This window comes from Anser cygnoides, chromosome 4 (assembly GCF_040182565.1).
Source record: "Anser cygnoides isolate HZ-2024a breed goose chromosome 4, Taihu_goose_T2T_genome, whole genome shotgun sequence".
Taxonomy (NCBI): domain Eukaryota; kingdom Metazoa; phylum Chordata; class Aves; order Anseriformes; family Anatidae; genus Anser; species Anser cygnoides.
Window position 1 is genome coordinate 17,418,393 of NC_089876.1, and position 12,492 is coordinate 17,430,884.

General features: G+C 35.4%; 1 protein-coding gene across 10 annotated transcripts in view; it reads left to right on the forward strand.

Moving 5' to 3' along the window:
- SLIT2 (slit guidance ligand 2) overlaps nt 1-12,492 on the forward strand; it is a 264,142-nt gene that overhangs the window by 2,076 nt on the left and 249,574 nt on the right. For all 10 annotated transcript variants that reach the window (XM_066995708.1, XM_066995705.1, XM_066995709.1 and 7 more), the window contains exons 2-3: nt 1,116-1,187; nt 2,372-2,443. In XM_066995708.1, the coding sequence (XP_066851809.1) occupies nt 1,116-1,187; nt 2,372-2,443 (144 nt within the window). The remainder of the gene's footprint in view (nt 1-1,115; nt 1,188-2,371; nt 2,444-12,492) is intronic.

Here is a 12,492-nt window from a genome sequence, read left to right on the forward strand (position 1 = left end):
TGCGGGCGGTGCTCTTTGGTGTCAGGAAGCTCTCAGGAGGGGCTGAGGAGAGGAGGAGATGAGCACACTATTAACCTCTAAGTCATTTAAATGTTGAAGTATGAACACGTCTCAAGTGATGAATTTCACTCCGCGAGAGTACCATGGCCACTGCTTTCTGCTAGGACTGGTGTGGTTTCTCTACGGCAGTGTTTTGGCCGCGTGTGGTATAAACACCAAAAAAAAGTGACTTTTTTTTTCCCAAATACACTGGAAATGAGCTGTAATTGTTAGGGTAGTTTCCATGTGATACCACTTCCTAATGGCTTACCTCAGGAATTAAAGTCGGTTTTATTTGCAGTGATTGCAATTGAGGGAAGTTTATATCTTGCCCTAAAATCTTATTTTAAAAAAAGAGGAGGGGGGAGATGGACACGCAAATAACTCTACAGAAGAACGTAGTGCTGAAATATGAACAAATGCTAGGGCCTAAATGCAGTTTTCTGTTGCTTCTGACCATGCCTTGAGTTCTGCAGTCAATACAGCTTCCTGCGCTACAAGTGAGGAGTTCAGTTTTTGTAAAATCATCTTTCTAAGTATTCACCCTGCAACAGATCTTGTGTTTGTTTGAAAGCTAATGTTTGCTACAGAAAGTAAAGACCTCTTCTGCCTCTATAGAAATACTGTGAAAGCTGAGAGTTGTTTAAAACATAGAAAATGGTCTTGATTTCTGTCACTTGTTCAGTTTTTGTAACTCTTATCAGCCAACCTAACGTACTGTCATCTCTCTGTAGTAGCCTTAGTGGTTTTCTATCTGCAGTCATAACCGACGTTCAGACAGGTTTTGGCTGTTCTATATTGTTAAAGATAAATGTGAGCTATATAATGGCAGGCAGAACTGACTTTGTAAGGGTTTCTTATTACAAAGTTTGAAACTACTACTTTTGAGATAAACCTTCGTTCAGGCACTTGGAAATCTGGAACTCGCACAGTGGTAGTTGTAGGAATGGTTCACTGGGATCGCTTACATCTTCCAGTTTCAGAAAATGCTGTGCTCGTGAAAGCAAACAAAATAATTTAAAAAGAAAACAACTTTTTATGTTTTAATTTTGCTACTTCTGAATTATTCTTCTTAGGGATCTTAATGGAAATAACATCACCAGAATCACCAAGACTGACTTTGCTGGTCTAAGGCACCTTCGAGTTCTGTAAGTTTTCCCTTTCTGTCACTGATCCATTTTAGGACATGCAGCTTCAGATTATGTTATAAAAAAAACCCACATTGAATTAGTTACCTTTCAGTTTATAAACTGGCTAGGTTATCTACTGCTTTTTAACTTTTGTGCTACTGCATCTGAATTTACATTCTCTCCCCTATGTTATAGACTGATATAAGTTAGCAAATGACTTAAATGTCGTCTTGTTTATGTGTCTTTTAAATCTCTACCTCAGGTTGTAAAATAAATGGAGATTTTAATTTGGCATGTAGGTTACAAAAAAGAGTTGTTAAAACTTCCTGAATAACTGTTGGAATGACTTCAGTTTAAGCTTAGTAAATTTATAGTTCACATTGAAAATAGGTACGCTCAAGTTGAAGTGTAAGGGAATTCATTACAGAGGTAAAAAGTTATTTAATTGATAAAAAGCAAGTCTTAGGTGTTGACTATTACTTTTTACAGTTTCTGGGCAAAAAGAAAATACTTTAACACTGAATTTGACCAAGGAATAATTTGGATTGTTTTTTGTAAATGCATTTGTAAGCGTTATGAAGCTTTTCAAAATCTGTGGGTTTTGGGGGAGGTAGTTTAATATCACATTTAAAATACTGCACAATTTACATAGCTTATTTGTTAAGGCTATTTTATTTGACTGAGTAGCTGTGTATTTTTTTCCTTCTTGAGCAGAATATCATGCTGTAGTAATTTTTAATTTTTGTTAGACTATTGTTATGGTTACAGTTTCAGTGCAGTCTTTCACTGATATTTTTTCTAAACACCACTGTTCTGTATTTTTGTTTTGTTCTCATGTGAGACTAGTTCTGCTTTCATACTATTCAATTGGAATCTTAAAGCTTGCCGAAGAACGATGATGTATGTGCGTGTATGCGCACAGCATATATGCAAAATGTGTAACCTTTTAACCTGGGACTCTTTGAGTAGATGTAATATCTATTCTTGTTTATTTTAATGAAGATTATTTCTTGCCTTTTTGGGTATATGATGTCATGTAAAGTGTTGGATGACAGGAGTCCAGGAGGTTAAATTGGATGTCGCTTTCAAATAACTGTTGTAGTGTTTTAATGAAGATCAGGTTGTCTTTAAATGGCTACTCTTAATGCAACAAGTGATATTGGAGCTATTGAAACTTACATACAAAAATTTCTACATTTCAGTCAGCTCATGGAGAACAAGATTAGCACTATCGAGAGAGGAGCATTCCAGGATTTAAAAGAATTGGAGAGGCTGTAAGTATTTTTAATTCTAAATGTATGAGAAAATAATTTCCTATCAAATCAGTCATGTGTTAATGCACTCAGGCCTCTGGTTTTCTGTTTGTTTTTTTTTCGAACTTGGGACGTCTAACCTTATTGAGACATGAGAGCAATAAGAAATTCTCAGACTGTGTATGTGGGGGAGCTTGAATGAGCAGTCCTGATTTGAAGTGTAAACTGCAGTTGTCTTGCAGGGAAGAATTTGAGTGCTATGAAATATTTTTCACTTGAACACAAAGGAGTTTTTCTAATGTGAATGCACCTACAAAAGCCTGTTTTCTTGTATATCACATGAGATGTTTGTCTTGAAGATGCTGAGTGTTTTATATGATGTCCTGTTGGAAGTTAATGCTAGTTGTGAAGGTTAGTCTTAATACATGCAGTATGAATGCAACAGTTGAAATCTATGCTGGTTTTCGAATTAAGCTTTTACAAAGACTTAAGAAAAATATGGACTGTGAACTTTCTGAAGTGAATTGGATTTGTCTTTTTTTTTTAAAAAAAAAGTGAGTCCTGTGGGGAAAGAGGATGGAGCTGGGAAGACAAGGGTTTTGGCTAGTGGAGCTAAAGTGTAAACACCTGCTTTGTTGCAGTGGGATATATAAATAGCAAATGAATAAGAGACTAGTAAAGAAAGCTAAGCAGGTTTGGGAATTAGTTTTCATTATGTGTTTTCTTATTTTGCCCTGTTTCCTCAAATGAAAGTCTTTTTGAAAATATACTGTATGACTTGTATTACAAAATCCATCTTATTAAAAGCCAGATGCTGGTAGTTGAATATAGTTTGAGCTAGGAAAATCTATGGAAACCACTTTATTAATGTATATTTGTGTAGAACTTGAGTTGTGTAGTGTCTTCATTATCAGGCATTGCTGTTGCTCCATTTTTATTGTCACCTTTTCTTTATGCATGCGTATGAGTTCTTGTTTAGCCTCTCAGTCACTGGTGCCTTAACTTCAGAAAGGTATTTCTACTTGACTTCATTGAAAAGCAGCACCGGCCTAAACATTCTCTGTCTAATTATACTTGTGCTCTGGGTCTACAGCTGCTGTATGTTTAAAACAAAACAAAAAAAAAAACAACATTGTTTCATGTAAATATAGACAAAGCTTTTCAAGAAAATTATACACTGGTGGTTACTAAATATGATATTTCTGCAATCTCTTTTTTAAATAAACTAACTTTTTGACCTAGAAATTGAAAGTGCTGTTACGTACTGAAGCCTTCTTTTGAATAATCTTAAATGGGACTGCTCTGAGAAATGCATAGTCAGAATTTTCAAAGCTGTATTAAAACAGACTTAATGCAGTGTTTTTTACAATGTGTTTTAAACTTAGTACAAAGCATAGGGATTTAGTGCAGCTTTTCCTGCTGAGATGTATATTGGAATAATATATACACATTCCTAAATTTAGTTTATAAGGTCTAACTAAATAATTAAACAGCAGTGTAGTTCATATTGCAAGAGTAAGTACACATACATGAAACATTAATAAACACTAAAAAAAAATTGTGCTTTCACTATGAATGTGGTTTTATACTGAGATACAAAATACTTGCTAAGTTTTAAAACAGTATATTATTAACTTTATTTCTTGATTATCTTGAAGCAAGTTCTTGTTACATGATTATGAGTACTTCCAAAGAAACTTGATATTATGACACAGGTTAGAATTCATTTAATTATAAGATTTCTGATGTTGAGTACAGAACTGCAGTACTTAAAAAAAAAAAAATTGAACTTCAGTAAGTAAAACTTTCTTGTCTGAAGTGTTCACATCTTGCTATTAGATTTTTTTTTTCCTTTTTCTTGATAAACATGTAAAATCTTTGGAAAACAATAGATATCTTACAGTTGTGTGATACTAGTTCAGAAGAAAAATTCTGATAATTGCAGTTACTCTTCTGGGTTATTTTCATTCACACTTCAGCAAGCAAACTGACATTTGGAAGTTCAGTCAATTTTAGACCTAAAAAGTTAGATTCTGCTTTGTCTTCAGAATTTTCTGTGCTCCAGTAATTGTCAATTTTCGTGTTTTTTAATTTGCTGAAATTCAGTCAGTGTTAGGTGTGTGGGTGACTTGTAGCTTGAATATATATGCAGGATGTCTTTAAACCATCCCAGCTGTTGGCTAAGAGCAAATACTTCATATTTGTGAGGAAAAGCTGAGAAAATTCCTCTTGTTTACAACTGCCAAGTCCATCTGATGAAGGCACAATGTTATCTGACAGCCAATTCATCTCCTTGGGATTCTGAAATTCAGAAGGATTTCTGAAGGAACTTGTGGATACTTCAATTATTTTCTTTCATACAGTAAATAGCAAGCACTTTAAAGTTTTTATGTGTAGGTGTAGGATGCCACATTTCCACTGTAAGTGTAATCTGCCAAGCTACTGTCAAATAATACCCGATGTAGTTCTTTTGGTGTGCCAATGGACGGTGTAAGAATTTTACTGGATCTTAAATGAACTTGATTTGATTTATAAAACTGTTTACAAGTAATACATTTCTTACATTAGAATATATTATATTAATTTATCTCCAGATTAAGTGATGCTACTTGTGTGTTTTTGGTGGTTTTTACTGGAATTTCAGTGACAAAATCATTTGCTACTCTGAATTTCAAAGAACTGTTTGGTTGGTCAGTGATTCACTTGCTGTGAATACCCATTTGAAGATCTTGTCATGCAAAATGCTGAATAACTTAATCTTTTAACTGAAGCAGGAATTGGAGACCTGGAGCACTCTGTAAAATTAAGTCCCTAAGAGAAGAAACTCTCATCCTTTTCTTCAAAAGGAAACTACTGAAGATACAATTTGTTTAAAGCTATGTATACCTCTTAGGTGGTTAGAAATGTTACTCAACTAAACTACAGGAGAAACAACAAGTCTGTAGTATAGTAGATCTGTAATACTATGTACACAAAGCTATTTAGACCTAGTATGCTCCATAACAAGAATGTCACACCACTGTGGTGGTAGAAGTGTAATGGAAACTACAACCACAATAAATACTGCTGTGACAGGTGATTGTTACTACAGCAGCACTGCTGTTATTTTCAGTTCATAATAAATGATCGTATAGTAGTGCCTGCTACATAAGGACTGGGAGGGAGTATAAGATGGAAACTAGCAACTTAGTCAGCTAGCTTTTTGGTTTGTTGAAACTTGAGTTTTGAAGAGACCCAGGTTAAGATGAATGTAATCTTGCTATAAGCCTTTCAGTTAGATGCTTCTCTAAAAACTCTTCAGTCAGATGTGTATACTCTGCAGTATTCCCTTAAGTATAGTCTCTGGCAGTACTATCTCAGTGCTTAAGGGCTACTAGCTTTGCTCCCAACCGATTTGGTACAACACTGCCTGAGCTCTGATCTAGCAAGTCTCCCTGAATGTCTCTTTGCAGCCTGTACCTTGAATGGCTGAATCAAATGATCTATTGTGTTGTGTAGATGCTCTGTGTCTGTTAAAACAAGCCTCTTTGAACTTCAATATGGATAGCCCACTTCCTAATGAGTGGGATAGCTTGTACCTTGTGTACATCCTGAAGCAGTGCCAAAAACTATTGGATTAATCAAAATCAGGTTTATGTATTTAGCATTTGCAAAACTTTCTATATCAACCACCAACCTGTATTATTATTTAGGAGGAAATTCTTCTCAGAGGGTTGTGAGGCACTGGAACAGGTTGCCCAGAGAAGCTGTGGATGCCCCATCCCTGGCAGTGTTCAAGACCAGGTTAGATGAGGCCCTGAACCTGAGCAACCTGATCTAGTGGGTGGCATCCCTGCCCATGGCAGGGGGGTTGGAACTAGATGATCTTTAAGGTCCCTTCCAACCCAAGTCATTCTATGATTATGTGCTTGTGTTCATATTAGTAGGATCCATTTTCAATGGTTCTTAAAGAGTATATGGTTCAGTACATGACAGGTGTCATAAAGGCTCAGGGTCTGATCTGTTATGTTGCCTGAACCAATCTTAGATAGACCACCATCATGTGTTAGGTTTCATTTTATGTTTTTTTGGAAGGAAGGCACAATGGTCACAGTCTGGAGAATTATTATAATGTTTAAGAATGTCTAGAGACTACTGATTTTTATGGGAGACAATATTTTCAAAATATTTCTTATGAGAATGTTATAGTTGTATAGCTTAAGTTAAACACTTGTTTCTTCTTTCTTTTTAAAGCTGTCATCTTTGTGTGATGTTTATAATAGTTTGAACAATGAAGATAGTTTTTAGAAAGTGGTGTTTTTCAGTCTAATGCCACCACTGGACACAACTTTAAAATGACTTTTTAAAAACTTATTTACTGCCAAGAACACCACCTTCTGTGGTTTTGCAGCTACTCTTGTAGTATCCCAGTGTTTTTACAAGCTATTGTCACCTGGAGGGAAATAAAAAGCTTGAAGACAGCTGCTATAGACTATGAACCGGTTTTGTTATGAGCTGGTTGTCTAAAATTTACTTAAATTCTTTTTACTTCAGAAATACAACATAGATGGATTATGAGGATGAATTGCTTGTTTATGTAGCAGAGCAGTTAGCTTTTCATTTAGGGACAAGTTTTTTTGGCTGATAAGAAAATTATTTTTAATTGTAAGGTTTTTCTAATAACTGTCTCAAATGCTAGGTAAAAATTTTATGGTCACCGTAAGGCTATGCTGAACATACAAAAGGTGTCAGAACATGAAGAGTTTACAGCAATAGTTTGAAAACTATTTTTCAAACTGATTTTTCTTCCTGTACTTGTGAATAATCCATTGAGGAAGCACTATGCCCCTAAAATGCTAATTTGGAGTCTTGATTCTGCAGACACTTACCACATGAATAACTTAGTTTGCGTGAGTAGTCCTGCTGATAACTCTTCTGAGAAAGGTTACTTGTGTGGCCTAAAATGTTTCCAGGCCAAGCCCTTACACTTTTGATACTTGAATTAATAAAACTTATAAAGTCCACTTATTATCTTAATAGTTCTAAAGAATTACAGCGTAGATTTAAAAGCAACAAAACACACCCAACCAAAAAAAAACACCTAAACCAACACTAAAATTCACCTACTTCTGCTGAAAACTAGTATAGAGAGGCAAAATGTTACTCAGAGGTTCTAGAACAACTGCAGTCTCTGATCTAGTACATGAGCTAAATACTTATTTCCCCAAGAAAACCAGCCTCTGAGTTTTATGGTGTGAGTCAGCTGAAATCCCTAGTTGAAGGCAAGAATGCTGTAGGGGTTGAACTTCATGTTGATACTTGAAATAGCTTTTAAACTGAGAGCCATCTATATTGTCTGTTTTCATGCTTCTTACAGTGTATCACTGAATGATGGAGAAGGATATTTCAAGAATTAAATACTTTGTTATAGTTCATGCATTTTTTGAACTTTTTACAACACAATTTGGAAATAGCAGAACTGAGAAATTGCCTGTACTTGTTATATATTGGGGACCACATCTTGACAAATGCATTAAAACAAGTTATTAAAACTTATGATGAAGGGGAGCATTAACTGAGGAGTGTATGCCTGAGTACTTGAGTCAGTACTATTGAAAGCTCTTAGTTTTGTTCATCTAAGGATGAATGATTTGAAACTTGTAGATGTGTCACAGCACAGAAATGGAGGTATGTATTTCAATTATATATTTTTAAGGAGAAATATTTTCCACTTAGTAAACAAAGTGAAGTACTATTCAGACTTCTTTTCCATATTCAAATCTATGTATGAAACTGCTGTGTTTGCAGCTTCTGGAACACACACAAATCCATCTTGCCAGTCATATGGGACTCAGTATAGTAAATGATTTTTAGCTTTATTTTATATATTACATGGTTAGAGTTATCTGGGCTTTAACCTAGTCTCTGATAAATGTGTTAAAAACAGGCTGTATTAGCAGTTTTTGAAATTCTAAATGGAAAAACTCACTTCTGAGTTTTTATGATCTCTGAAACGTGGTGTTTTACAGAGCACCTCATCTTACAAAGGCATGCATAGCAGGATGAACTTAGAAATATTTTTTTTCCATCTAGAATAAAAACAAATACAGTTTGTCTTGGGCAACACAGCCAGCAAACCTAGAAAATTATGAAGGGAATTAGCAGCTGCTTCAAAATGGACTGGATAAACTAGTACTTCTTTCATTTTTTTCTAGTCTAGGAGGCTATATATCATGTATGTTCTTTCTTACGAAGCAGGAATAATACAGCTCCACCAACACTCGATAATACTGCATGACAGGAAACTAACTATTGTGAACTCTCATAGCACTGCTGATGTTTCTTAAACATAAGATTGACTGTATCACTAATGGGATAAAACATGCTCTCTGGAGCTTAAAATAAACCTGTGTACTAACTTTTTATTACGTATTGGTGTGGCATGAGATTGTGGTTTTATTCCGAGTATTTGAGAAGCTCTATCCATAAGACTTGTTCCAAGTAGGAAAGCTTGTAACTCTGGAAAAAAAAAAATCTTTAATTTTCTTGAAATGTGATCTCTGTCAATAAATTAATCCTAGAATATTTAATCTTGTTTTGAACTTTTTTTTTTTTGGGGGGGGGGGGGGGGGTAAACTGGTAGAGTATAGCCCTTTCACTTGCAGAACAGAAATGTTACACCCCACACCCCTCTACTCCCCAACAACAACAACAAAATTTCTTCTACATAGCTATATGATAAAAGTTCAGGAGCTGGGACTTCTGGAAAAAATGCCAAACATTGCAAAACAACATCATTTAAAAATACTTAGTTATACTAATACTGTGAAGCAAAATTATATTTTTGTCTAATTTACATAGGTTTAGATTTGAAGTTTAAAGGCTAATGTGGAATTTGGGATCCATGGTGAAAAGTGGTTTTAGCAGCTGAGTCACTGCTACTGTTCATTACAATCATTGGTAAAAGAATAGCCAATTAATGAATTACTTCATCTTTTTGTGTATGACTATATATGTAGTCTCAAGAAAAGCAGCTTTTTTTGGCACTAAGACCTCATTTTGTATAAGCAACAGAGTTGTCATCTGAATTGACGTTTTACTGAGCTCTTAGAATGGGTTCTTAGCACAAGCTATAAAGGTGTCTCCAGTTTTTCTCACTGATCCCTGTTCTTCATTTTGGTGTGCAAGTTCATTCCTGAAGACTGAGAATTAATTCTTTCAGTTGGGGTACATTGTGAACAGAATCTGACTGCCACAGTCGGGAAGGTCTGTGTTGGGCTGCCTGAAACTTGGGAAGTTTATACATAAACTTGTTTTGAAGCCTGTTGAATGTTATGATTTTCTCCCCTTTGAACCATTGATACTTAAGCACCTGTCTGGCTTTGGTCTGAAAATGTGAGCAATGGAAGGGTTAATAACACACCTATAAAGGTATAGGTAACGGAAGAATAATGAGTTCAGGTAGAGAATATGTTTTTGAACAGCCCTGAAGGGGGTGAACAGTTATTCCTTGTTAATCACGGATGTGAAAAATCCTTCTCTTTACTAATCCTACATAGTTTAAGGGCAATGCATAGCGCATTCCTCATTTTAGAACAGGGAGGAGACTGCGAAGCCTGCGGTGCTAATCACTTACCAAAGGAATGTGAGACCGTCTTACAAGAATTATACTGGGACACCTGTATTTATAGTTAAAAAAAAAAAAAAAAAAAAAAAAAAACCTCCAGTAATTATCCTGTATTAGCAGACTTTTGTCAAAACAACTTCAAATATCTTTTCTAGAAAAATTTCTGGTAAATCAGAAAATAGACAAAAGCTGTATTTGAAGATGATATTTAAAAAGAGAAGCAGGATTCTAATAGCATTTTAAAAATCAGCTTATAAAGCTGCATTTTGATTGCAGAATAATACAAAATCTCTGATAAAACTTTTCAGTCCAAGAGCTATGTTCTTCTTTTGAAAGCCTGGTAAACTTTCATTATTATTTTTAGTATATTTTACTCATTTGAGTGTAGTTTCTCATGGGACTCCTTTTATAGGTCTAGAAGTCAAATTGCAGTGAGAAGTCCTGTTTGCTCTTTGCAGACCTTTTTACAAATTCCAGGGCAGGAAGGCTGTTTATTTTTCCCACATCTGTTTTGTGCTCATCCTTTGTCACATTGTTTGCTGGATGCTCTTCTTTCTTGCTTCCTCTGAAATGGGTAATTTGCACTGTTGCAAAATGTTGAAACCAAACCTGATTCTACAGAACTGTTCTATCAACGTTTTCCTTTCAAATAGTGTTTTGTGGTTGTAATATGTTTTAAACTAATGCTACAGAAGCGCTGATATTAAACTTAAAGCTATACGTTTCTATTCTGCTCTGTAAAAATCACATCTCTTGCAGATCCAGATCAAGTTAAATGACAACAAAACCACACACAAACAGATTTAATAGTAGATGGCAACAGGTAAAAATTAACAAAATTAACTTTTCACAGTAAGTTATCTTTTAATATAGTATATTTCAGAGGGCATCTACAATGCTCCTAATTTTAATTGTGGAAGCCACAGTTTCACCTGGAATTTTACAGTTAAACTCCAAAAGCCATGAGGAATTTGGCTGCAGGACTGTTACTTCAGTGACTCATACTGTTACATTACCTCATTTAATCTGAAGAGGCTGGATGAAAACTAAATAAGAACGGTGTTATTTTCCTTGATAGTTTGTAGTGTATTGTGTTGGCTTGTTTTTAACAATAGCCTAGACTTATAATCAGATACAATGTAGCAACTCCTCTTAATTTTTTTAAAACACACCAGGCTGTCTGAGTTTAGTTTGGCAGGATGCCTGTACAGGTGCTACTCAAGAATACTTGAATGAAAACTTACTGTGCTAACTTGGTACCAGAAAGACAGTTACAAGCCCTTCCAGACTATTTGTAGGCACTTCTTTTCTGCTTTCTAAACAGTCTGCCCAAAATAGATCATATCCCCTAATCCAACACAATTCCTCTTTTTCTCCTCTGCCACCCCACCGCTCCCCCCCCTTTAGATACCCCTTCTGTTGTCTGATCATCCTTGCTTCATCTGATACTTGATTACATATTACTTTATGAAAGTTTTCTAATTTGTTTCCTTCTGTTGAGTAGATGTCCATTACAAAATAAGTCTTAAAAAAATTCCTGGCTTTGGAAAAATTTTCTATAGTATTTGAGTGGCCTCAAATGCTGAGATTTGGTGAGATGTACAAACTTTAAAATAAGAGGCAATTCATTCAATTGATATGGTCTAGTTAGTGCTAGAGTTATTTTGCGTGCTTCCCTGTATCTCTACTACGGTGAAGTGCTGTCATAATAAACATACTTGATTTTTTTTTTTCCATTTCCCAGATGAGGACAGTCATGCTTGGGGCAGGATTTGTGCCCTAGTTGTTAAGGAGTTTTTTTCTCCCTTTTATCAAGACTAAAATCTTCTGGAGCAACAAGCAATTCTTGTCTAAATAATGAGTCTTCAGATAAATCTTGCCAGTCATTCTGGCAAGTGAAAGTTGTCAGAATTGAGGGATTTTAAAGGTTTCTTTCCTCAGATTCTCTCTGGTTTTACAGACAAAGAGCTTCACGTTGATATTCTTGCTGCACTGCCATTTCTGCTTAATCAGTCAGGATGATAATGGTGAGGACAGATCTGGATGCAGAGTGAGAAGCAGTTTGGCAATGCCTACAGCCATCTCTGATGGGACTCTGGTGACCTCCCAGCAACTGGTTATTAGAGGAAACCGCTTTCCCTATCAGAGAGGGGGAACAAGCCTGAAACATGGTACTGATCTTTGATACCTTCATTCTTACTCTCCCTTAGAGTTGACTCACTCAGCATCGTTTATTTGTCCTTTAATCTTCACACATTAATTTGTATGTCAAAAATGAGAATGGAAAATCATCATTTCTCAAAGTAGAATAAAATCCAGTGGGTTATTCTCAAAGAATCACAAAATTGAAAACTTGAAGGGAGGTTATCCAGTCTAATGCCACTGCTTAAAGCAAGGTCAACCAGAGCAGGTGGCTGAGGGCTGTCTCCAGTTGGGTTTCAAATGTCTCCCAATGATGGATAAT